At 43.5% G+C, this 27427-nt stretch overlaps 1 protein-coding gene across 1 annotated transcript; it reads left to right on the top strand.

The window, feature by feature from the left end:
• Positions 1-556: 556 nt before the first annotated feature.
• LOC120918609 (protein-glutamine gamma-glutamyltransferase E-like) lies at positions 557-26384 on the top strand. The gene is made up of 13 exons (XM_040330281.1): positions 557-657; positions 4032-4205; positions 6674-6892; positions 8466-8587; positions 9584-9712; positions 10555-10726; positions 11952-12087; positions 15702-15805; positions 17022-17261; positions 19701-20030; positions 21660-21817; positions 22135-22268; positions 26169-26384. Exons 1-13 carry the CDS (start codon positions 639-641, stop codon positions 26317-26319), a joined length of 2088 nt encoding a protein of 695 aa, XP_040186215.1. The 5' UTR covers positions 557-638; the 3' UTR covers positions 26320-26384.
• The last annotated feature ends 1043 nt before the right edge of the window (positions 26385-27427 follow it).

The raw sequence follows: 27427 nt of genomic DNA, 5'->3' as shown, positions 1-27427 counted from the left end.
CTACCTCAGGGGTTTGGAGAATCTTTATCTGCCGATTTGTTAAACTTTCTGGAATACACACATTTTTATTGTGGTTTTCTTTCTTTCTTTTTTTCTCCATCCCTCATTTATCTCAGACTCTAACCACGCCCCTTTCCGAGCCACGTCCATTTAAGCCACGCCCACTCTTCCATGTCCATTTTCCGTTGCGGCGTGCTTAGGGGGAAGTAATACTGGGTCATGCAGTAAACATGGGGCAGATCCAGAGTCTAGTCTCGGGAGGGGCACTACCAGCATTTTTTTTTCTTTGGGGGGCAATTTATCAGGGAAATGACTGGTGTTATGACCAGGGCTGTGGAGTCAGAGGAAATTTGGGGTACCTGGAGTCTGAGTCGGAGTCAGCAAACAATGCACCGACTCCAACTCCGACTTCTACTAAATTTAGATTGTCGAAACATTTAGGAGTCGAAACATTTATCTACCGACTCCACAGCCCTGGTTATGACCATGGTTGGTATGTTATCAGGATGTGTTAGCCTGGTCTCCTGCTCAAGATTAGAAGACTCCACTTCAGGTTTTGCACCTCTCCGTTTTAGGCAATTTAAGCTCACCTGGAACACCCATGGTCAGTGCTCTGCAGCCTGGAGAGTGAAGCAATCATGCCTGTTGCAGTGAAAGGTTAGTGAAACCGCAACACTGTGGGTAGGTTGACAAACAGTAGGTTAGCTAGGATTGCCAAGGTGTAGGAAGAGCTTAAACATTGCTACGTTTTGTGGCAAATATATATTCTTCTAAAGCACTGAGTGATAGTGCAGTGCAAGTTTGGGTAGTTGAAGTTGGTGAGGGTGGACAGAGTCTGACATGGATGTGTACCTGTAAATTGCACAAACTCCTCTCTGTTTGGCAAGATACTATTAGCTGGTAATTTTACCCAAAAAAATTAAAATAAAATTCTCGAGGAGCATTCTACTCACTAAGGCCCCTTTCACATTGAGGCGTTTTTCTTGCATATAAATATAGCGCTGCTATACCGCATGAAAAAACCTGCCCTGTAGTGTTCAATGTGAAAGCCCGAAGGCTTTCACATTGAAGCGGTGCGCTAGCAGGAGCGCTCCAAAAGTCCTGCTAGCCGCATCTTTACTGCGGTATAGGAGCGGTGTGTTCACCGCTCCTATACCGCGCCTTCCCATTGAAATCAATGGGAAAACGCGGTAATACCGGCTGCAACGCGGGCGGTATTAACCCTTTTTTGGCCGCTAGTGGGGTTAAAACCTCACCTCTAGCGCCCGAATATCGCGGTAAATACGACGGTATAGCCCCGCTACAAATAGCGCGGCTTTACCGTCACCGCGGCTCCACGCCTCAATGTGAAAGAGGTCTAAGGGCCCTTTCACACTGGTGCGTTTTTCGCGGTAAAAATAGCGCTATTAAAACGCTCCCCCCCATGCCCCTTCCATTGAAATGAATTAAAAACCGCTGTAAAAACGGAGCGTTAAAATCGCGGTAAAACACCGCGTTTTTAATTCATTTCAATGGAGAGGGGCATGGGGAGCGTTTTAAGGCTGCATTCACACCTTGGCGTATTTACGCCCGACGCTCGTGCCGCTGGAGGGGCGATTTTACATTGTTGTCTATGAGATGGTTCACGCCGAAACGCCTGCCACCTGAAAACAAGTCCCGGACCCTTTTTTTTTTTTTTTTTCAGGCGGCGTTCGGCATAGACAACAATGTGTTGTAAAAAAAAAAAAAAGAGGTTAAAACTACCCGTTTTGTCGCGGCAAATCACGGTACAATATGCCGCAATTTGTCGCGGCAAAATATGCCGCGTTATAGTGTGAATGCAGCCTAATAGCGCTATTTTTAGCGTGAAAACGCGGCAAAAACGCACCAGTGGTGTGAAAGGGCCCTAAGAGTGTGTGTGCGTGTGCGTGTTTTTTTGTTTTGTTTTTTTGGCTGACCAAACTCGCCTCACTCAAAGTCCCCAGGGTGAATCCTATGTATATATGATTTTTGTCAAATACTTGATTTTCTTAACCTTAAAGCAACACTGCATTATGTTGTGATCGCATGCATATTCTGCTTTTACCCAGTGCACACCAATATAGTACACTGGTGTTAGATTAGAACAATAGATTACAGCTAGTCATTGTGTTGACTCTTAGAGCCCTATCACACTGGAAACGCCTATAGCGGAGCGTTAAAATAGTGTTTTTACCGCATTTTCAATTCATTTCAATGGAGAGGGGTGTTTTTGGAGCTTTTTTTTTTTCTCAGCGCTCAAAAGCTGCTCCAAAGATGCTGCTTGCAGGACTTTTCTCAATGCTCCTCCAGTGCAATGCCTCGGTGTGAAAGGGTCCATTGAGATGCATGGGGAGCGTTTTATGAGCGTTTTTAATAGTGCTATTTTTACCATGAAAATGTGGCAAAAACGCACCAGTGTGAAAGGGCTCTTAGTGAGCAGCACATTACAATGCACATTGTGTGAATGGTCCCTAATGGCTACTATTAGTGTGTGGGGGGGGGGGGGTGTCCCCATCTTCCTCAAATGTAAAGTTCTTGCAATAATTCTTTTAACCACTTGCCGACCACTACACACCTATTTACGTTGACAGAATGGCACGGGCATTCCCCTATTCTGCCTAGTGACCCTGTGGACCGTTCCCTGTGGTTGAGAAGGAACATCAGTGATGTGTCATGTGTAGCCACGCCCCCTAATATCACAAATCGCTTTCTAGGGAGCACTTAACCCCTGCAGTGCCACCTAGTGGTTAACCCCTTCACTGCCAGTGTCATTTTTTTACAGTAATCGGTGCATTTTTATAGCACTGATCGCTGTAAAAATGACAATGGTCCCAAAATGGTGTCTGATGTGTCTGCCATAATGTCGCAGCCACGATAAAGATCGCTGCCATAACTAGTAAAAAAAAATATTAAAAATGCCATAAAACTATCCCCTGTTTGGTTTGTGCAAAAGTTATAGCTTCTACAAATCAATATTTTCCCAAAATATGTAGAATACGTATCGGCCTAAACTGTGAAACTGTTTTATAAATATTTTTGGGGGATATTTATTATAGCAAAAAGTAAAAAGTATTGAATTTTATTTTTGTGTGTTTATAGCACACAAAAAAAAATTGCAGAGGTGATCAAATACCACCACAAGAGAGCTCTATTTGTGTGTGTGTGTGTGTGTGTGTGTGTGTGTGTGTTACATGGTTGTGCAATTGTCAGTTAAAGCGATGCAGTGCCGAATCGCAAAAAGTGTCCCGGTCTTTAACCACCAAAAGGGTCCGGGGGTTTAGCGGTTAAAATTACACTAAAGGCAAACTTTGTTATATATATATATAAAAAAAAAAACACACATGTTATACTTGCCTCCACTGTGCAGCTCGTTTTGCGCAGAGTGTCCCTGATCCACGTCTTCTGGGGTCCCTCGGCGGCTGTCTCGGCTTCTCCTCGCAAAAGCTTTCCACCTTCATGCGTCGACTGTATCACTCGCCCCCTGTGCGCCGCTATCATTCCGTCCAGCCTAGCCAATCAACGGGCAGGCTGGGAACCGAAGAGCATCACGTGGACGCGTGCGGGACTTTCGAGGGGTCAGGTAAGTAAAACGGGGGTTCAGGGGGGGGGGGCGGCGGTACCGTCGGATGTTTTTTCACCTTAATGCATAGGATGCATTAAGGTGAAAAAACATTTACCTTTACAACCCCTTTAAGAGACATTTCGGAGTGTGGCTCATATTTCCTTTTGATATTATTCAGGGCAAGAAGTAAATTTTGAGGTATGTTTTTAGAAGCTCATCCAGAATCCTCAACTTTTATAGCTCTCTGGTTGCTCTTCTGGCCTGCCTCATTCCTGTTGCCCAGTGAGCGCCAACAGAAATGTGGGGGGGAGAATGGAAGGGAAGAAGTACCCTGGATGTCTTGGTAGCCTGTGTTTGGTGTGCGGGGGGGGGGGGTTTTTTTTTCTTTTTTTTTTTTTTTTTCTTTTTTTTTATGCCATGAGAATCGTTTTAACGTTATAAAAAGTATATTGGCTGTCTTTCTTTTTAGCCTTGCAGGTTATTAACCTGGACCTTCAGCGAAGCTCAAATACTATTGCACATAGGACCAATGAGTTCATGACTGAAAAGCTTGTTGTAAGGAGAGGTGAGCCATTCAGCATGAAAGTCGTGTTCAACAGGGACGTGCAACCTGAAGACAACCTGATATGGTGGACTCAGATAGGTAATGCATTTGGTTGTATTCAATGCTATAAAAATACAATATGCAAGCTGGTTAAAATCATTGTAATTATGACAGGAGGACAGGGAAGTACAGTAGTCCGGTCTGTTCAAACTGTAAAGTGTGGGGGTAATTCTACATTTTAGAGTTGTCATGAGAGAGATAAAAGCAAATCTTTTAATGGGGACAAATGTTCTGGTTACAAGTGTCTTGGATGGGAATTAATCTTATTTTGGGGAGAATCTTGCGTCCTGTATCTTCAAGACCAGAAGAAAAGGGAACTCTCCCTAGCTGGATACATACAGGCAGTGGCGTATCTAGAGTATGGCATGTGCCATGGGCGCCATAGGGAGGGGGGCGGCAAAAAGCCACCCCCCTGCATGAAAAAACCTGCACCCGTCCTCCCGCACTAATGTAGCTTCCAGCACAGCAATTGCTAATATTTCTCTTTCTGCCTGGGGAGGGGAGTGACGGGTGCACCCAATATGGCCGATGACTGGCCAGACCGCATCCACATAGGGTAGTGGCTGCGCTTGATGAGCACAGTGGCTGCAATTGTGTGTTGTGTTTTTTTTTTTTAGTTTGCGTGCCCCCCAAAAAAATTCAGCATCAGCTACCAGTGGTCCCCAGTGTTCCTCTGTCCCCGCCGTGTCCCTGGTTATCTGAAAGATGGGTTTCAAATGTTTTGACAAGGGCGCAGTTTCAGAGCTTGCCATTTTCACTAGATACGCCTCTGCTTACAGGGGAAAAGTAAAAACACCATCCGGTTCTTTTTTGCTAAGTTATCAAATATTGGCCATCCATGCACTGTAACACATAATCGAGACAAATCGCAAAAGCTGTTTTTGAGCATTGTACATCTTCAATGTAGAATATATATATATATATATATATATATATATGTGTTTTTTTTTTTCTTTATTTTGATGACTATGAAAATTGTAGATTTACACGGAAGGCATCAAAACTATGAACTAACACATGTGGAATTATACATAACAAAAAAGTGTGAAACAACTGAAAATGTATTTCATATTCTAGGTTCTTCAAAGTAGCCACCTTTTGCAGCAGACACATCTCTAGAACTGGTAAGAGGAGACTGTGTGAATCAGGCCTTCATGGAAGAATATCTGCTAGGAAACCACTGCTAAAGAAAGGCAACAAGCAGAAGAGACTTGTTTGGGATAAAGAACACAAGGGATGGACATTAGACCCGTGGAAATCTGTGCTTTGGTCTGATGAGTCCAAACTTGAGATCTTTGGTTCCAACCCCCGTGTCTTTGTGCGACGCAGAAAAGGTGAACGGATGGACTCTACATGCCTGGTTCCCACCGTGAAGCATGGAGGAGGAGGTGTGATGGTGTGGGGGTGCTTTGCTGGCTACACTGTTGGGGATTTATTCAAAATTGAAGGCATACTGAACCAGCATGGCTACCACATCATCTTGCAGCGGCATGCTATTCCATCCGGTTTGCGTTTAGTTGGACCATCATTTATTTTTCAACAGGACAATGACCCCAAACACACCTCCAGGCTGTGTAAGGGCTATTTGACCAAGAAGGATGGGGTGCTGCGCCAGGTGACTACCTCTTGAGTGTGCCAAGCAGTAATCAAAGCAAAAGGTGGCTACTTTGAAGAACCTAGAATATGAAATATATTTTCAGTTGTTTCACACTTTTTTGTTATGTATAATTCCACATGTGTTAATTCATAGTTTTGATGCCTTCAGTGTGAATCTACAATTTTCATAGTCGTGAACATAAAGAATTCTCTTTGAATGAGAAGGTGTGTCCAAACTTTTGGTGTGTGTGTGTATATGTGTGTGTGTGTGTGTGTGTATGTATGTATATATATATACATACATACATACATACATACATACATACATACATACATACATACATTATAAAAAAAAAAAGCTAGTGCATTGTTGGTTCACTTACCTTTTCCTTGTCTGAATTTCTCACTTCCTGTTCCTCCTCAGTAAGCTGTTCTGGCTGACTAAACACCACTCAGATGATGGTGGCAAGTTTACTGAGGAGAAATTCAGACAAAAGGGGGGGGGGGGACCTTTAGAAGGTAAATCTAAGGAAAAGGTAAGTGAACCAACAATGCACTAGCTTAAAGGAACCTATTTAGAAAATAAAAAACAAACCTTTACAACCCCTAATAATTGGTATGCCTGGAAAGGCTCTGCTCACTGTTATCAGTGGAACTGGGAAAGCGGGGCTCTATGGAGAGACAATCCAAGAATGGGCTGGTAGCATGGCCCTTCTTTTTGTAGTGCTCAGCGGGGTTGTCATGTGTTTTGAGTGCAACTCTTAAATCCAAAGTGTGTAGGGTGTGTGGTGGTTTATTTTTCTCATCCTTTTGCAGCATATATTTGCTCCAAATGAAAAATGGTTTAATGTAGAATATTAAGTGTGTACATTAACTTCAACAGCATTGCTGTTATCTTGTAATTGTTACAGGCCACTCAAGCTCCAAAATAATACTTGGCTCCAGCAATGAACAATCTTGGCATGCTACCTCCAAAACCAACATTGACCACTCCATGGTAATCGCTATCAAGTCACCGGCTGACGCAGTTATTGGACGTTACCTTGTGGGTTTTCAGATCAAGAGTGGGCAGAGTAATGTATTCCACAGCATTGGGGCGTACATACTGCTTTTCAACCCCTGGTGTTCAGGTATTATGTGCAAAATGCATACACCTAGTTAAGCTCTCTGTACTGACCTGTGTAACTGTTCCCTGGGTTATTTACTCAGTAGTCCCCCCCACCCCCCCCCCCTTTTTTTTTTTTTTTTTTTTTTTTAATGCTAACCATTCGACAGGGTGAGGGAGCAATGGCAGGCGGTAAGAGGGAAGAAGCATTACATCAGAATCAATAAAAATGTCACACAACCAAAAGTTCACAAATCTACTCATTATTGTGTTGGTACACCAGGAGACCTAATGGTTAGAATTAAAGGGTTTGTACACTTCAGGCATGAAATCTGAATAAAGCCTAGCCCTCTATAGCAGGGGTCTCCAAACTTTTCAAACAAAGGGCCACTTTATTGTCCTTCAGACTTTAGGGGGGCCGGATTGTGGCCAGCAGGGGCAGAAAATGTCACAGGCCCAGCATCAGTGAGAATAAATATGGCCTCAGGGTTGGTGGTCAATAGGAGTATTCCCCCCTATTGGGAGGAATAGTATCCCATCATTGGTAGCGGTAAAAAATATAGTGCTCCATTGTTGGTGTCAGTGGGAAAAATAGTGCCTCATATCAGTGGAAGGAATTGTGCCCCAAGGGCCGCATAAAGGCTAGCAAAGGGCCACATCTGGCCCTCGGGCCACAGTTTGGAGACCCCTGCTCTATAGTCTGCACTTGGCACAATTAAGAGCACTAAGTCCTATGGCTTTGAAATCGTGCAACTTCATCTGAAATGGCACAATCTTCAAAGCTGCATTTCAGTGGGGCTTCATGCAGATGTCTATTGAGGCTGTGGCCAAAATCGTACAAGAACTACTTTTGCAAATCGGTGCTGTAAAGCTGGCGTTGCACCGATTTTTAGCATGGCGCCACTGCCAGCAATGGGCTGCAGATTGTCAAATCGCTCCAATGTGAACAAGGGCTCGTCTGCTTCTCTGTTCCTCTATCAGCAGGAATCACTTCAGACACGAGGGAAGGTGATGGGGAGGGATCTCCAGCGCACAGCCTGTGATTGATGGCTTCAGCTCTGGTTTTTGGCAAGTGCCCCCCTTTCCTTCAATCGGCTCCCAGAGTTCTCCTCACTGAACTCTGCAGAGTGTAAATTTGTGCTTTTTTTTTTTATTTATTTTTTATTTTTTTCTTTCTATTTCTTCTTCACTTTGTTGCAGCCATATAGGAAGCTAGGAGAACAGATGATAAAACGATGTGAACCTATGCCCCTCAACTTTTATTTATTTTGTGCTACCCCTACTGTGTAGTAGGGTCTCAGTCTCCCATCTTTGCAGAGATTCAGTCTACCATACAAGTGCATCTTTTAGTAGCCTGTTGAAAGAAACCAATGTCTAGGAGTGCTTAACGGGACTACAGAGCCCAAAAGTGCCTGAAAAATGCCCCAGTGTGAAAGGGGTCTTGGTGAAATTCCTCTTTCAGTTCTAAAAATTTGGCATGGCATTAGACCTGGAACATTCATTTAAAGGTTTTTTTTTTTTTTTTTACCACAAAGTATGTTATTGCTGAATTGCATGTAGTAATGTCACCTAAATATTACTTTCCTTACCTCCGCTAGATGACCCAGTGTACATGGAGGATGATGCTGCAAGGAAGGAATATGTTCTCAATGAGAGTGGAACCTTTTTCGTGGGAAGTGCAAGTGAAAACCCTCCTCAGAGACCCTGGGATTTTGGCCAGGTAACTTTTTGAGGCCCAAAATATATATGTGTGTGTGTGTGTGTGTGTGTGTGTGTGTGTGTGTGTGTGTTCATTCATGTTCATATTTTGGCTGCTTTTGCTGTGACCTGGTTAAAAAATAGGTGGTGTTCCGTGGTATGGTTTGCCATGATTTTACTTCTCCTGCCCATTCATGTGTAGTAGCCAATCATACTTGTTAATACTCGCAGACATTTTACAAACTTGTTAAAAATCCTGAGTAAATGCTGGTAATTTAATAGATTTTACAAAGTATGTGCCATATGCAGATAGTTTCTTGTGATTGAGAGTACTCTGAAGGTGGTGGGCGAAGTGAGTACTCCCACTCCCTTAGGCAGTCTGCGGAAGACAAACGTCAACTTCTTAAAGTAGAAGTCTTGTCAATTTTATTCAAAAGCCGGCAAAAAGCTGTCAGTTGAAATCCAAGCACAATGGGGTGATTTAATAAAGCTGGGAATCTTTCATAGTGTGAATAGATGCCCTTGGATTGATGGAGTCAGGCAGTCAGCATTATCAATATTGACAATGGCAGCCAAGTATAGGTTAAGTCCACTTTCAAATAACGCATACTCCTCCTTCCTGCTGGCTCCCTGATAGGGGGTCTCCCCTGCACCAGATGCACGAATCTGGCATATGTAGCCTACTGAATATTTTGGGGGGGGGGGGGGCCCATGTGGATGTAATTTGCGGGTGCTTTTGACCTATGTAGTGCCTACTGGTCTAAAAGCTGCATAATCCCTCCAGAGGCAGGGGCTAGCTGAGCGGGTGGTAAGTCCATGGCTACAATTGGTGTTTTTAACAGGAATTGAGTGCCGGTGTACTGTGAGCTCTTAGAGGTAATAATTGCTTGGCATGTATGCATTAAACAGGTGGGGGGAGCCAACTCTTGTAAAAAAAAAAAAAAAAAAAAAATTGATCTAAAATTTTCTAACAGAATGGGGAATTTTTATTTATATAAAAAATATATTTTTTTTTCAGTTTGAAAAAGGCATTTTGGACATCTGCTTAAAAATGCTGGACAGTAGTAATGAGTACAGAACAAGTGCTGCTAAAGATCTTTCTCGCAGAGGAGACCCATCCTATGTATCAAGAATACTAAGTGCTATGGTGAGTACACTGGAAGGGCCTAACCATGGGGAAACTGTACTGCTGCTAGTAGATCCTAAGCATGGGTGGCCCTCCAGCTGTTTCCAAACTACAAGTCCCATCATGTCTCTGCCTTTGGGAGTTGTGCTTGTAACTGTCAGCCTTGCAATGCACCATGGGACTTGTGGTCCTCCAGCTGCTGCAAAACTACAGTTGGGCACCCATGGAAGCATGAAAAAAAAATCGGGTAGGGTCTTTAAGAAAACTCAGATGGTGTTGTGGTCAGGATTTGAACCAGTGACCCTTTTTACTGCTAGGTGACAGTGCTAACCACTACACCAGTGCATAATGGCACTGGCCAATGCATCAGAGGGTGATGCCAAGCTTGAATGTACAAATTGTGATAACTTCTCCACTTTGGATTCCCTCTTGTGGCTACATTTATTCAGAGAATTACAAGAGGAAGCATATGAAGGGGATTGTTGGAGGATTCTTAATTGGTCTATACCAGGGCTGCTTTAACAAGGAGTCATGCTTCCATTTTCAGGTTGTGGACTTGTTTATCGTGGGTTGCCACATGACTGTGTAAATGTAGCCTAGGTTGGCTGTCTGAAAGAAGAATCTGATGGCTGATCTGTACAGCATTCAAAAGAATAAATTTGTTTTTTCGTGTATTTCTTTGTATTTCTTTTTTTCTTGGCCAAAGTATCAGAAATGGTAGAGCCTGCAATGTTACACGCCTATCGTAAATTGTCCGGTTCCTTTGACAATTAAGAGTCTGTGTTGGGGCGGGGGGGGTGTCTTCTCACTGTATAGGAGCTCTGGGCTATAGCAAAAATGTAACCTTTTCACTCTGCTTTTAGGTTAACAGTCCAGATGACAATGGAGTTATTGTTGGCAATTGGAGTGGGGATTATAGTGGAGGAGAAGAACCCACAAGATGGAATGGAAGCGCTTACATTCTTCGTAAATGGAATGAAAGTGGACCTGTCAGATATGGACAATGTTGGGTGTATGCAGGAGTCCTCTGCACTGGTTTGTACATGTGTGGTCTCTTTAGCAAATGTTTAGTGCAGGACTTGTGTGTTAGGCCGGGTTCACACTAGTCCGACAAACGCGCCGACATTGGGAGCTCATGACGTGTGAAAATGAATGTTTCTCTATGGGAGCCGTCTTAACTGGTCCGACACATGTCGGAGCGACTTTGCAAATGCTCCCTGTACTACTTTGGTCCGACTTTGATCCTACTTCACTCCATTGAATATCATTGAAGTAGGATCAAAGTTGGATTGCAGTCTTGCACGCTCCGACTTTGGCATGCGACTTGTACTCTGCTGATCTTGAGGGGGAACTCCACGCCAAATTTTAACAAAAAAACGCATGCCAGGCCCCCCAAAACTCATACCAGACCCATATCAGAGCAGCAGGTCGGTCAGGAAAGGGGGTGGGGACGAGCTAATTTTATTAGTCAGCTCCGGGGGTCTTCGCTCTCCTGGGGTCTTCTGTCTTCTCTGCTTTCTTCTTCTGCTCTCCACTCTCCCTGGTACCTTCTGCCGGGCTGCGCTGATGCTGCTATCTTCCTCGTAGCCTTCTTCCCTTTTCTTCCGGTGTTGACTCGACGCTCCCTCCCGCTGTAATGCCGAGTGCGCGGCTCGCACCAATTTATATAGGCCTATTATGATGTGAGTCCCAGCATGCTCCGGGTGGTGACGTCACCCTGCCCCAGAGCACCTACCTCCCCATGTTGAGGGAATGCGGCCTGGCACAGTTAAGGAGGGGGGGGGTGCTGCTCACTCATTCCCCCCCTCCCCCCACCCCCTTTCCTGACCGACTGGGCTGCTGCTCGGGTCTGGATTTTGGGAGGACCCCACGTCTTTTTGGCATGGGGGGGGTTCCCCTTTAAATCCGCACCAGACCCATGGGCCTGGTATGCCCTATAAATTTGTGCCTGTTGGCGATCCTGGCATTTGAACAAAAAACACAGCTGTTTGGGCTTCCATAACATTTAAAGGATAAAGTTCATATGACTGCACCTCCCCCGAACCCTGCTTAGTCAGCTAGCGGGGGCTCTTATCCTCCCGCTAGCTGTTGCATTTTTTTTTTCCCCCACAATGACCCAAAACAAACTTGAAGTTTAAGTGAAATTTGTCTCGAACATGAGGTTAACTTTCACTAATGCTTTTTACTCTGTATGTTTATCTAGATTTATTTGTGCTTTTCTTAAAAAGGAAGCTCGTCTATTTACACGTTTTTCTCTTAGTGCTCAGATGTCTTGGAATCCCTGCACGTACAATCTCAAACTTTGCTTCTGCTCATGACACTGATGGAAATCTCATTGTTGATCGGTACTTTGATGAGAATGGCAGGGAATTGCGTGATACAGCTGACAGTATATGGTAAGATGGGATCTTTTTGTACTCTGCTCTGGAACTAACATAATTGGTTCTAGCTGGAATACAATATAACTTAATGTTGCCTCAGGTGGTAATGACCCTGCTCCTTTACAGGTGAACTCGAGAAATTTTAATCGTGCAAAAGTTCATTATTTCACTAATGCAACTTAAAATGTAAAACTAATGAGAAACTCATTACATGCAAAGCAAGATGGTTCAAGCCGTGATTTGTCATAATTGTGGTGACTATGGCTTGCAGCTCGTGAGAATCCACAATCCTCAAATTATATTATGAAAAGGCGCAATATTCTAGGCTCAAAGTGTCCTACTCTAATCAGCTATTTAAGACATAACACCTGGAAAGGGTTCCTGAGCCTTTAAATGGTCTCTCGGTCTGGTTCAGTAGGAATCACAATCATGGGAAAGACTGCTGACCTGACAGTTGTGCAGAAAAACATCATTGACACGCTCCATAAGGAGGGAAAGCCTCAAAAGTTAATTGCAAAAGAAGTTGGATGTTTCCAAGTGCTGTATCAAAGCACATTAATGGGTTATGTGGAAGAAAAAGGTGCACAAGCAGCAGGGATGACCGCAACCTGGAGAGAATTGTCAGGGGGGAAAAAGGCCATTGAAAAGTAGTAGACTTTCACAAGGAGTGGACTGAGGCTGGAGTCAGTGCATCAAGAGTCTCCACACACAGAGATGGCACATAGGCTTCAAATGTCGTATTCCTCTTGTCAAGCCACTCTTGAACAACAAACTTGTCTTACCTGAACCCCATAGAGAATCCTATGGGGCATTGTCAAGAGAAAGATAAGACGGAACAATGCAGAAGAGCTGAAGGTGCTATTGAAGCAGCCTGGACTTCCATAACACCTCAGCAGTGCCACAGGCTGATGGCTTTCATGCCATGCCACATTTAGGCAGTAATTGCTGCAAAAGGGCCCAAACCAAGTACTGACTACAAATGTGTAGCACTATCCCCGAAGGAGGTGCTAGTTTGTTTTGGGTGGCTCCTCCACCGTCTAAACTTTGTGGTGATAGAGTTGAAGGACAAATGGCAGATTCAGGCATATCAAAAGGGAAACGGTCCTACTTTCAACAACACTTGGTCTTCTTCGCCACTCCACCGGAGTGGGTATAGCGTACCTGGACAGGCCTCTCACTGACCTGGCAGCCAGAGTATTCCTCGAACTTAGAGGAAAAGTCTCTGCCACAGACCCTCCTTAGGATTGAGGTAGCAGAGGTAATCCTCTAAAACAGTGGTCATAAACCCTGCCCTACAAGGCCCACTAACAGACCAGGTTTTATGTATTACCATGGGGAGATGCAGTCTAGCATACTGCAATCACTGAGCAGCAAATGATGGTTGATGACCACTGCTCTAAAAGACTTTGGCATGGATCTCCTTCAGGTAGTTCACAGGTGACCGACTGACAGGTGACCAGCGTCCATCCTTTTAGTATTCGGTTCCCTTGATCCCCGGTGGTTTGCCAGCCTCTCTTGGCTCTCCCACCGAACAGCTATCTCACTTGAGATCTTCTCAGGATTGGGGACCTAGTTGATTACTGGGGCCCCGCCACAGCTTTAAATGTTCCGGACCAACATGGTCCCGGGAAACGCCGTGTGGCACGTGCACCCCGGCCTGGTAGGCCATTTCGCCGGGGCACCATGATGCAGTCACCCTAAAGGTGGGTGCTTCACTCGAAGAACCCAGACCAATGGCGTCTGTCTCATTAATACCCTCCCCCAGCATGCACAGCGAGGAAAAACCCTCCTGATGGGCTGCTTTGAGCGCCCAAACCTCGACTCCACTGCTGCCATCTATCGTCCTGGGGTGGGAACAGCACCTCAGGAACAACAGAATAAGCCCACAGCACAGCCAAGCTGAGACAGAATAAATTAACTGGATCAGAGCTAATTAACTCTGATTTCTCCACCCCCTCTACATTTAACAAAGCCCTGGTACTTGGAAGTAACCAGGCGCTACACATGCATGCTTATATTTTTCAGAGGTTCTATGTATGGCATTTTGATTGCATGTCTTTTTTTTTTTTTTTTTTTTTTTTTTTTTTTTTTTTCTGAGATTGTGGATTTGGGGTTTTCATGAGCTGTAAGCCATAATCAATTATGATAAATCATTGCTTGAACTCTCATATTCGTTTCACCTAAGTTGCATTAGTGAAATGAACTTTTGCACGATATTCAAATTTTTCGAGTTTCACCTGTATAAAGTTATGTACAGTCATTATGCATTGTGGCTGAGGGGAATTCCTTAATTACATGTAACTAATTTAAACTCTGGTTTGGGATCACATTAAAGTGGAGGTTCACCCAAAAACTTAATTTTTAACATTAGATTGAGGCTCATTTTGTCAAGGGGAATCGGGTGTGGTTTTTTTTTTTTTTTTTTTTTTATCGAAGCAGTACTTACCGTTTTAGAGCTTCTCCGGCGCTTCCGGGTATGGTCTCCGGGACTGGGCGTTCCTATTTGATTAACAGGCTTCCGTCGGTCGCATACATCGCGTCACGAGTAGCCGAACGTCGGTGCGGCTCTATACGGCGCCTGCGCACTGACGTTCGGCTACTTTCAGAAAATCGTGATGCGATGTATGTGACTGTCGGAAGCCTGTCAATCAAATAGGAACGCCCAGTCTCGCAGCCATTTGACAGGCTTCCGACGGTCGCATACATCGCGTCACGATTTTCCGAAAGTAGCTGAACGTCGGTGCGCAGGCGTCGTATAGAGCCACACCGACGTTCGGGTACTCGTGACGCGATGTAATCAAATCAAATAGGAACGCCCAGTCCCGAAAGACCATACCCGGAAGCGCCGGAGAAGATCTATCTCTAAAACGGTAAGTACTGCTTCGATTTAAAAAATGACACCCGATTTCCCCTTGACAAAATGAGCCTCAATCTAATGTTAGTTTTTTTTTTTTTTTTCGGGTGAACTCCCGCTTTTAAGGTGGTGCAACTACATCTGGGGATTTTTTTTTGTTTTTGTACCATTACGGTGTATGAATAAAGCGTATTTTCATTTTGGATAGGAGGGACTTTTTTTTTTTTTTTTTTTTTTTTTTTTTGTCTCACTTTGTCCTGTTTTACCATTGCTGGTAAACCCCCCCCCCCAAAAAAAAAGTAAGGGGGGGGGGGGGTACCTTCCTATGCAAGCAGCCCTAAGATTCCCTTCAGTTTCAGTGATTTCCTTCCACTTCCTGTGTTGGCTTTGGCACAAAGTAAGGGAAGTCACCCCCCCCCAATGGGACACAAATGGTAAAAATAAACCTTACACAAAGCTCTCTTCTGACGGCAGCAATGTGATGTTTTCTTCCCAAGGCAGGAAGTTAAACAGCACATGGTTGGTAAAACATGTTGGGCATACATTTAACCTGTGTGTGTGTGTGTGTGATGGCCACATATTCTAACATAGAAGTGCAAACAATTCTGTAGGTTTGTAACAATTTTTAATGTCTGTGTGCATGAGGTCAAATTATGCTGGCACATCCCTAGTTCTCTAAAAAGGTAAGTGCAACTTATAAACATGAATCTTTACTGATGCAATTCATCTTATGGAGGGCAAAGAAAATATAAAAAAAGTTAACTTCCTTTTACAGGAACTTCCATGTGTGGGATGAAGGTTGGTTTATCAGAAAAGATATTGGATCCAAATATGATGGATGGCAAGTTGTGGATTCAACTCCACAAGAGAGAAGCAAAGGTAGGGAAACCATACATAACATTTGTCTATCTTGAAAAAAATCGGGACGTTTTTACTTTAAACTAAAAGGGCTAGAGCCTCTTGGAAAGATCAGTTTTGTTAAACTATATAATCCTGGCTCTAGTTGTTCTCTCCTTGGGTCTCCTGTCTGTGCTTTGGCTGCCTCTTGGCAAGCCACTTTCTATGAGGGCACAGCTGTGGTGGGGGGGCTTGATGGCAATCTGGGCTGTGTCACTTGCCGGTGCAGCTCAGCCCCACCCTCATGCTCTCAGGATTTAATTGGCAGCAGGAGCCAATTGCGTCTGCTGCTCTCTGAGCAGATGCTGCTGCAATGGGCACAGCAAGAAGGAACTCTGGTAATTAGGGTTGCCACCTCATCCCTTTAAAACAGAACACATATGAATTACACAGGTTCTGAGGCCAATTTAACGCAGGTAAGGCACCAAATCAGTCTAATTACCACCTTAATTGGCCTCAGAACCTGTGTAATTCATATGTGTACTGTTTTAAAGGGATGAGGTGACAACCCTACTGGTAAGTAATACAGCAGGGTGGTACAAACTCTTGGAATGCCTTTAAGGTAAAATATCCAGGCTTTAGGACCCCCTTTAAAGATTGGTGTTCTAACTGGAAATTACCACCAGTGACATTTTATGATGGAGTGAGGAAGGGTTGTAGCATTTGGCAATGGGTTTATTCTCTGCCTTGTCCTGGTAATGCTGTGTGCCCCAACCCCACTCAGGAAAATCCTTATCTGAACATGCAGCCTGGTCAGGGGGGGGCGCAAGCATGCCCTCAATGGATGGGGGGGGGGTGTTTTGGGGGTTTTGGAGGTAGTGTGCTTGTGGAGGGGGGTAATGGTGGTCAACTCCTGTGGATGGAACCCTGATAGTGGCCTCTTGGTGATGAAGCCCTATTGCCGAGATCAAGGAAGCTTATGCCAGGATGATCACAGGTGTGGAGATTTCAAACGGCATGTCTTGATACATTTGCAGGGATGACCTCATGCAAGTTCATCTATATATATATATATATATATATATATATATATATATATATATATATATATATAATTTTTTATAAATACTATGAGGTTTCTCCCTTAAGAGTAGGCTGCAGCTTTGAATGTAAAATAAGCAGATGGGGAGGGAAGTGAAACTTTAGATTGGTGTTTGAAGACCCTTTAACCATTTTACTGTGTTCATACTATTTTTAGGTTCATACCGCTTGGGACCATGCTCTGTGAACGCAGTTAAGGAAGGTGATGTTGACAAGCCATACGATGCTCCTTTTACATTTTGTGAAGTGAACGGCGATCTAGTAGACTGGTTAGTTTACTCTAATAAGCGAATAAGAATAAACACACAAACTAGTGCAATTGGAAAATTTATCAGCACCAAGGCCATCGGTTCAAGTAGACGTGCCGACCTAACCAACAACTATAAGTATACTGAAGGTACACTTTTTTTTTTTTTTTTTTTTTTTTTTTTTTTTTTTCTCTTCCTTCTGCAGCGATAGTCAGAGTTTCACAGGTTGGAATAAGCTTCCAGGGCTTGGAGATGCAAATTGGCCTCAGATTCCAAATATGTTTACTAAGCTCCCCCTGTAGTACAGTGGATATAGGCAGTGATCACTCCTATATCCACTGACACATGGTAACCGCAAGTGTGGATCCCTGTCATTTTTATGAAGATTCTTCATTTGTAGTGCTGCAGAGAAAAGGGACCATCTTCAGTCACTTTCTATCTCAAAAAAACATGGGGGTCGGTTTAGACCCGGATACCCCCCCCCCCCCTTCCATGGCTTCCTCAGCTTCTCCTCCTGGCCAACCCAATCTTTCATGAGTAGCCAGAAGATGATGGCAAATATTTGCTATTGTGACAAGTGGGTGTTCAGGGTGCAATTCTCTGTGCCCTGAGCGGAACCTTTTTCAAGCCAATTAAAGCCTTGGGCTTTTAATCATGTGGCTTTAAGTGAAAACTCATACGTGTAATTTCAGCCCCCCCTACTAAAACAACCGGCCACTCCTGGTAAGACCCTCTCTCACAAGGACCAGGCAGATGACAGGTCTGATGCAGAGTGGACATGGACACAGCCAGCTATACTCTACGGGGCGGTCAGATGGAAATGGACCACCTGGCCATTTAGATCTGATCTGCTAGATGGATGTGGAATCGGCCTCTTCATAAAGAACAATGGGTGGTCCAAAAAAAGCAGACCTGATGGATCATGTGTGAAAGGGTCCTAAGGCCTTGTTCACACAGCATATCATTAGAGATACATAGGCAGGGGCGGACTGACAACTCATGGGGCCCCCAGACAATAGAAGATTATGGGGCCCCCGGGCTTACAGATGGCCACCATGCCAGGAGGCAGTGCAGAAGCGGGGCAGCTAAAATCTCGGGATTTTCACATCAAAAGCATGTCGGTTTCGGACATATCAGGAACAGATGTAAAAAAAACAGATTTTTACATACTGTCCCTGGTTTTACTGAGCCTGGCATCCCTGATGGGGGGGGGGGGGGGGCCCCTAGTGGCATGGGGCCCCCGGGCAGTGCCCTAGTGACTCAATGGTCAGTCCGCCCCTGTACATAGGCATTCCATGCATCTGTGCAGGCAGTCCACTGATGTCATTTGGGATGTAGCACCTACACGAACAGAGCCGTTGCCTCCAATTTTACATCCATGTAGGTCCGCAGGCATGTCCTTGATCTCACACTCTGTGTTCGGGGTCATGTACCCATAAGGATGTCAGATTGGGAACAGCAGCTGTTGCATTCCAATTGACATAAATGGGACTGCCTGTGCAGGTAAACATGGCCACATGTGAACCATGCTTTAGCAGGAATTTTGTGTTGTGAACATTAGTGTATTTTTTAGCAAAAAATATTTTGCTTAACATTTGCACAAATAAACAAACATTGTTGGGGTACATTCAATTGTCACCAGTTTACAAGAGGTGCAATTAACAAATTTACAAATATTTAACTCCATACAGGTTACAAATCCACTCTCATCCTTTCTAAACTGCTGCCATAGTGGTTATCTAAGGATATAGATGCCTCCTGCATGTATCATTACCTGTCAAATGTCACCCTCCTGTCAGTTGAGAACTGGAACTGCAGATTCTGTGGGTGGGTCTGTTGTCTGAAGCTCGGTTGGTGTCGTGATGTCGGTAGACTCCCTGCCCTCCCCTTGCCAGCATGCATTTTCTCCTGTGTATTTCTTGCACTAAATTCTGCTATGATCAATAACATCCTGTCAAAACCCAGGAAAGTAACCACATGACTTCAGAAAAGTAGTGGGGGTGGGAATTAAAAAAAAGAATGCCTGTCTCAGGCTTGTGCATGAGATGTGTAAATCACCTGTCACAGCAGGGTGGGGGGAGAACCAACCAGGTATTTTATCTTTTTTCAGTGAGAAAACAGGAGGATTGCTCAGGGATGGATTAACTCTTTGTGGCAAGACTGGGCACAGATGATCTGAAATCCCGTACATTGTGCCGGCCAAAAAATACGATTTTGGGTTTGCATCCACTCAAATCTTTTATATTGTAGTCGGGATTTAGCAGGAATTCTGTAAAACTAGCTGTGTTTCTGTCTGCTAATGGTTTAGTGTATTTGCAACCCCCTGCGGGGTCAAATTTTTTTTTCTTTAGAGGTTGGATGCTTCCAGAATAGGGGGGGGGGGGTCTCTTTCACAAATTCTGACAGTTGTAAGGGGCAAATGGAAGTTTCAGAGAAATTTGCACTTTTGTAAGACCCCCCCCAAAACACAAACTTAGATGACCATTTCTCACTTCTAGCTTTCAGATGCTAAAAATGGAGCATAGGGGTTAAACCAGCTCATTGGGTTTTATATATTTTTTTTATTTTATTTTTTTTTCCTTTTTCAGGAAGCAAGGAAGAGAGGGAGATTTTCAATAAGGCAGAGTCCATCTGTTCATCTATGCTGTCCAGAAATACTAATAATGCCATTATTTCACTCGTGGCCCTCTCAGTCAACGACACAGAGCCAGAGGCAAAACCAGATTTTAAGGGTGTTTTTACACACAATGAACCCCAGATTGGTCAGGATGTCACTTACACACTGATGCTGCAAAGCATAAGTTCTGAGAAGATAAGTGTACAACTCAAGATGACTGCTACAGCAATTATATACACGAATGCCCAAGTAAAAGAGATCCTGAGGGAAGTGCAATCTGTAACCCTGGAACCTAAAGAAGGTATGCTTGCAGATACTTATTTTATTGAAGGAGCAGCCCATTCGCAAGTAACATGTTAAATGTGGAGCATGTTGGGCAACTGACTTGTTTCTTAAATGCTTCACTAACGAGTTCATTGCTATAGTTCTCAAGCCTGCTCCAATCTGCTTGTTTTTGGGTGGTCTTTGTAATTTTTGTATTTGGCAAATCAACAGTGGAAACCCTACATGATAACCATAGTGGGGGGTCCAAAATTGGCAACCCACATGTAAAGTCCTAAATGTATAATTTAAGGATATTTGGACACTGAGGCATGTCCAGCTCTCTAACAGTTTTCAACGTATGGTAACTTTGGGTGGAATGACCCTTTAAGCAGGGGTTGTGACTGTTGCTGCACTTGCAAGCAAGGCAAACCTATGCTGAAATTTGGAGGCAGAGTTTTGACCTCCCTGGGAAAATCTTTTCCTGTCAGTCATGCTAATGCTCAATCTTAAATACTTTTTAAGTAGCGGACAGTAACAAATGTCCAGAAAGTGAGGGATGTCGCCATTGCATAATTTTGTATTTCTATGCATGCGACTTGTATCACTATGATTTGAGTTAGCATGATGCCCAAGAAACCTTTTTCTAAAGTAAAAAGTTGGCACTAGAACATCCATGTCTCCAAGTAAAATATATATATATATATATATATATATATATATATATATATATATATATATATATATATATATATATATATATAATATGTGTGTGTGTGTGGACAAGCCTGAGCAGTTCTTAATCATTAACCTTTTCAGCCCCAGAGGCTTTGGCTGTCAAATGACCAGAGCACTTTTTGCGCTTTGGCACTGCGTCTCTTTAACTTTCATACCATGCCTATTCTGCCACCTCTCTCCATGTAAAAATCATATTTTTTTTTTTTTTTGCTAGAAAAGTATTTGGAACCCCCAAACATTATTTTATGTGTGTGGAGGTCTGTAATGGACTATTTACAGTGACATTGTGATAAAGTCTTTAATTGCATGGGGGTCACTTTTATATGGAAGTGTAGCATAATCAATATTTGCACAAATTCACTTTATATATAGGTTTAGCACAACTTTAATATTGAAAATTGTTTTTGTGTTTTATCTCACAGGAAGTTGCAGTTGGCTTTCTATAATTTGTAGTTTTTTTTTTTTTTATCCAGTAATTTTATTTTCTGTCAATAGATATGCATAAGACAAAGTGCTAGACTGTGAAACCTATTAAGGCCATGGAGCAAGGTTCTCAGTGTTAATGGGAGAATCATTCTTGCCAGTCCCTGCCGGGAGAAGACAGTTGATTACTGGTAGGGGGCTACTGGCGCTAATCGTAGATAATACTGTGTACCCTGCCTAGTGTTAAGATATGCATTTGAGATTTGACATGAATGGTGGTCTGGAGGCAGGAACTCTTTAAAGCAAGCATGCTAAACAGGCGTACAATGGGATTATGATGCACCCTAACAAGCAGTATGAGTAGCTTTTAGAGTGGTACTTTTTTTTTTTTTTTTTTTTTTTGTGTATGCAGTCATTCAAGGAAATCTAGATTTGCGCTTTTTATTTTTTTTTTATTTTTATTATATCCCTTCTGTAGAATTCATTAAATCTGTTCTCTCTTTCTTAGAAAAAAATATACCCTTTTTAATACCATATGCTCAGTATGAAGCTGCCATAACTACAGATAATATGATCAAAGCTGTTGCGCTATGTGAAGATGAGAAAGGAGGCAAACTACTGGTGGATTCGGTGATGAAGCTGAGGTCCCAACCCATCGTGATAAAGGTATAATATAATAACTGAAAACTCCTGTCAAATGGTCCACCCCAAAAAATTACCCCCCCCCCCCCCCCCAAAAAAACTAATGTCTAATTTCCAGAGGTAAGATGTGCCCTTGCATTACCTGGTCTATGAACACTACACTATTTAGTTTATATCTATGAGAATGACTCTGGATTTGTGGGAATTCTGAAGGGCTGGGCCATTCAGGATATCTGCGATTCTATAAAAATAGCAGAAGCCATGAGTGACTCTGCCCAGCACTTTGTCTATAAATTGGATACATTTTTGGGTGGAATGACCCTTTATCCCTTCTCTTACAGACAACAGGTGAAGCACGTGTGAGGCAGCCTCTCCAGTTGGAGATTATTTTCACCAATCCCATTTCCCAGGACATTGTCAACGCCGTTCTGACAGTGGAAGGCAGCGGGCTGGTAAAAGAGCCTATCCATATTGAGTAAGTGTGAAATATGATTCTGCAGCGCTTTTACAAAGGGGAAGGTGTCCATTAGGGATGAGCCAAACACCATGCCAGCGTCCCCCCCCCCCCCCCTTTGCAGCAGAACAGGCATAAAAAAAAATTCGAACACCATCTATGGGACACTAACATGAAAAATCTAAAGTGCTAATTTTCCCCAGGGGACATGTATCAATGCAAAAAAGTTTTTAAAACTGCCGGTTTTTTTTCGGGAGCAGGGTTTTTTTTTCTTTCCTCTTAAGGTTAAATATTCCTTAAATTTTGTACCGGGGTCTATAGTATGCCTGCAAAGTAGCGCATGTTTTCAGTGTTCAGAACAGTCCCTGCACAAAATAACATTTCTAAAGGGGGACTGTCATTTAAAAACTACTCACAGCTGTAATGAATTGTCGGGTCCCAGCAATACAGATAAGTCATTGCAGAAATGGAATGGGTCAACCCCCCCCAGTCCATTATCAGGCCCTTTGGGTCTGGTATGAAGGGTAAGGGGAACCCCGAACCAAAATCTTAAGTGTGGAGGTCCCGCCAAATTCCATACCAGGCCTTTTAGGTCTGGATATTAAGTGAAACCCTGTGCCCTTTTGGGGGGGAGAAATGGTGTAGGGGTCCCCCCTTAAAATCCATACCAGCCCCTTATCCGAGCACGCAACCTGGTTGGGGGGGGGGGGGGGGGAGTGCACCTGAACAGTACCAAGCCACATGCCCTCAACCTGGAGGATGTCAAAAAGGACCTCATATTCCCCCCCCCCCCTCCCCCCACAACCCTTGCCCGGTGGTTGTGTCAGTGGGCAAGGGGCTTATTGGAATCTGGAAGCCCCCTCTAACAAAGGGGACCCCCAGATTCCAGCCCCTTTATGTGAATTGGTAATGGGGTAAATTGTACCCCCTACTATTTCACAAAATTCAAAAGCCACAGTTTGGGACAAGTCCCTGGCCCCCCGCGTTCCTTGCGGCCTGCCAGGTTGTGTGCTCGGATAAGGGTCTGGTATAGCTTTTGAGGGGGACCCTACGCCATTTAAAAAAACATTTTTTTTGGTTTGGGGTTCCCCTAAAATTCATACTAGGCCCAAAGGGCCTGGTAACGGGGTGGCTCAATTACTTGTATCTGTATTGCCGAGACCCGACAATTCATTATAGCTGCAAATGGTTTTAAATTATTTTTTCTTAAAAAAAAATCTCATTTTGTGCAGCGACTGTTCTAAGCACTGGAAACATGCACAACTTTACAGGCATACTAAAGATTCCCCCAGGTACAAATTGTCACTTTTAGTTTTGTTTAAGCATTATTAAAATCGCTGACATTTAAAAAAAAAAAAAAAAAAACTTTTTGCATTGATGCATGTCGCCTGTGGCAGGACCCTGGTCCCCCAAACACGTTTTATGATAAGAACTTGCATATTAACCTTTTTTTAAATTGGCACTTTTGATTTCTCCCATAGACTTTTAAAGGGTGGTCCGCGGCTTTCGAATTTTTTGCCGCAAACACACCCAAACTCTTCACCTTTCAGCAAACATCAGGCTCAGCCATAGTTTCATTATCCATCGTATCCAATAGATGTAGGGTGTGGTTCCCCCCCAATATGTAGTAGAATATGGACACCCTAAAATGATTTTGCTGAGCGAAATAAAGCCAAATCGCATGTCTATATACATGAATGTTACAAACCAATTGGAGGAGATCAAGGATATCAACATTCCTATTAACAGTGTTTTTAAATATAGCTATGCGGTCTAATAGTCACTAGCATGTGACCACATTGCCCAGCCACACCCCATCTTTCTCTGCGCTAATGCCTAGTTCACACTAGTGCCATTTTACATGCAATTTGCATCGCATGCCAGGGAAATAGTGGTTTTTGCAACTTGGCAATGAGCTATTTTGGGAAAGGTTTCTGTACTAATTTGATAAATGTTTGTTCTATGGGACAAATTCACGCTGGAATTGCACCAAAGTTGCATCCAAGTAGTACTGGAAGGCTTGCTTTGCAGCAGTGTGTGAACCTAGTCTGCAGAAGTATTTTTTTTTTTTTGTGATGGATGGTGTGGCAGTTAGTCATCCATGCTGACGAACACAATGTATAGTGCAGTTTGTCAGGAGGGAAATTTACGTGAAACTACTGGTAACATTTTAATTGATTCTGCCAGCAGTGTTTATATTTTAAAGGTATGTATATGCAGATTGCATTATGAATATTGGCATTTTCAGCACAAAAAAATTGCTGAAACTCGGCTTGTACTCGAGTATATACGGTATAGCCCCAGCCTAGTCCAGAGGCAGGCTCTGAAGTAGACTAATCTGGGGGCACACAGAGCTCTAGGTCTTGCCCAGGGTGGAGTCGTCCAGCCTGAGGTAAGGGGATGCTGACCTTTTTGGGCACAAGATGGAGGCCTCAGGTGGGCAACTTGAGGGAGGAATACTGAGACCCAAGTGCTTGAAGGAAGCTGTCTGGTATCACTGGCGAGCATGGATTGTATGGAGACTCCATCTGTCCTTGGGCCTTGTAAGTATAGACCTTGCAAGATCGCGTAGACTTTGTGCTTTAGCTACACTTCTGGTGCCTTAGTCAGCTGTGGGCCTATCAAAGGGGACACCAGCTGGTGTTCTGAAGAGCTTTGTGCAGACCTTTTCCTACTTAACGTGACTTTGCTCTAATGGCTTTTACTTAACGGCTCAAGGACTGCCGCACGATCCCTTAAGTTGACGGAATGGCACGGCTGGGCAAATGGGTGTTACAGGTATGTGGTGTCACTGTGCTGAACAGGGAGATGTCAATACAACCTCTCCCTGTTCTTAGTGACATGTCACTTATCGAATGCTCCCCCTCATCGGGAGCAGTGACGTCACTCGTAGCCACGCCCCCTAGCGGTTAGAACTACTCCCTAAGACACACTTAACCCCTTCACTGCCAGTGTTTTTTTAATACAGTAATCGTTTAATTTTTATAGCACTGATCGCTGTAAAAACGACAATTGTCCCAAAATGGTGTCCGATGTATCGCCATAATGTTGCAGTAACCATAAATTGAAAAAAAAATAAAATAAAAATGCTATAAAACTATCCCCTATTTTGTAGATGCTATAACTTTTGTGCAAACCAATAAACCCTTGTGTTTTGGATATATAATATATTATTTTTGTTATATTTTTTTTTTGCCATATTTATAGCAAAGTAAAAAATATAGCATTTTTCAAAAAAAATATTTTTTTTTTATAGCACAAAAAATAAACCGCAGAGGTGATCAAATGCCACCAAAATCTCTATTTGTGGGGGAAGAAAAGGACATCCATTTGTATGGGGAGCCACATTGCACAAAAAGGCGACGCAGTGCCGTGTCGCATAAAGTGGTGGTAAAGCACAAGGTTTTTACCTTCATACTTTCTATGCAGGAAGATAAACCTGTGTGCAGCAGAACCCCCCCCCCCCTTCCCCAATACTTGCCTGAGCCCCCTCATGTTCCAGTGATGTATACAAGGGCCTTGCCTTTGCAGAGACTCGCTCCTGATTGGCTTGCTGGCTGTGATTGGCAGCAGTGTGAGCCAAGCGGCTGCTGTTGTGGGGGCACCTGGCAGGAGGAAGGAGCCAGAAGCACTGGCAAGGGACCCAGGAAGAGGATCTGGGCTGCTTTGTGCAATACCATTGCTCAGAGCAGGTAAGTAACCTTTTTGTTTAAAGCCTTGGCTTTAGCTTTATTTTTTTGGGGAATGGTGGTTGTTACATGTGCTTTAAACTCCTGAATGGTTGCTTTGGGCATCAGACTTTGTATTTTATTTTGAATGGCCATCATGGTGTGTTCTATGAATGCATAGCACTGAAAGGCCATGTAAATGTCATACACTGTTAAAATGTTATCTCACCAAAGCCACTGCTTTCTTTTACAGAATACCTTGTCTGAAGAAAAATCAGCAATCTGTGACCAATATCAACATCATCCCTTACCGAGGTGGCCCCAGGTGTGTCGTGGTGGACTTGAGCTCTAAGAAGTTCAGTGACATTAAGGGGACATTGACAATTAATGTGTCTTCTGCATAACCTACCAGCTCCACATTCTTCACATTCTTCATCAAATAAAATGGAAACATTTTGCACAAAGAAAACTGGTTGTGTTCTTTTCAAGAGCTCTGGTCCAAAAGCCCAACTGCAATCTTCAAAAAAAAAAAAAATGGAGTTGGGCTTTTGAAGTGAGATGTTTGCAAACAATAAGTTGGTGAACTTGCTTGGTACAGCCTGTTAATGGTAGACTGTCTGTCTTGACATTACCAGAAGATTACGTGCTTGCTGTTTTTCATATATTTCTATATCCTAATTGGAGCTGCTGTTCTTTCTAATAGTCTACATTTTGGGGGGAGAATGTGATGGTTGCTTTCTTAAAACTTTTTCTTAAACTGTGCCTGTGTTTATACGCAGGGACTGTGGTATTTAATTTTTTTTTTTTTCCTCCTGAAACTTGACTCTTAAGGGTGTGTTATATGCCAATAAATACGGTATGTAGGCGACCCAGCAAAGTATCCTGACACTTAACAATGAGAACTTTATTAACACTTATAACTTTGTGTGTGTAAATATTATATATATATATATAATCTCTCTCATTGGCCAACTATTAAACCCATCCATGGCAGGGGAATTGTGTAAATGTGTGCGCGCCCCCCCCCCCCCAAGGGGACACAAATGTGATTCAAAGTGTTCAAAATATGTATACCCAAGTAGTGGGTATAAACTTAAACTTCTCTGATTCTTGTAACTGGATTTATTTTTATTTTTTTCCCCAGGATTCCTGAAAATATTGGTAGGATATATTCCAGGACTTGACATAAATGTATACATTCCTTTGGTGGAGGAATAACCCCTTTCCACTGCCCTGCTCCCCAGTCCTCCTCTTCTGGCTCTGCAACCTCCCAGTTCTCTCTCCAGTCCTCCTGGCTGCAACCGGTAGTGTTCTCTCCCACTGTCCTCTCACCTGCTCTTGTGTGCATCCTGATTCCAGTATCTCTACACTCCTCCCATATGTACTCGAGCTGTAGCCCCCCCCCCCCCCCCCCCCCTATAAGGTGAACTTGCACTGGACCCCCTCCCCGGTCCTAACTTGGAAGTTCAGCTTTTTTTTTTTTTTTTTTGCCTCCCAGGCAACTGGTACCCA

Source organism: Rana temporaria, chromosome 12 (assembly GCF_905171775.1).
Source record: "Rana temporaria chromosome 12, aRanTem1.1, whole genome shotgun sequence".
In the NCBI taxonomy this organism is placed as follows: Eukaryota; Metazoa; Chordata; class Amphibia; order Anura; family Ranidae; genus Rana; species Rana temporaria.
This window is presented reverse-complemented; position numbering and strand designations above follow the sequence as displayed.

Bases quoted from the DNA above. Each gene is read 5' to 3' on its own strand.
- LOC120918609 (XM_040330281.1), top strand. The intron at 4,206-6,673 runs GTAATGCATTTG...TAATTGTTACAG, and splicing joins GATATGGTGGACTCAGATAG to GCCACTCAAGCTCCAAAATA. The intron at 22,269-26,168 runs GTAAGTGTGAAA...TTTCTTTTACAG, and splicing joins AAAGAGCCTATCCATATTGA to AATACCTTGTCTGAAGAAAA.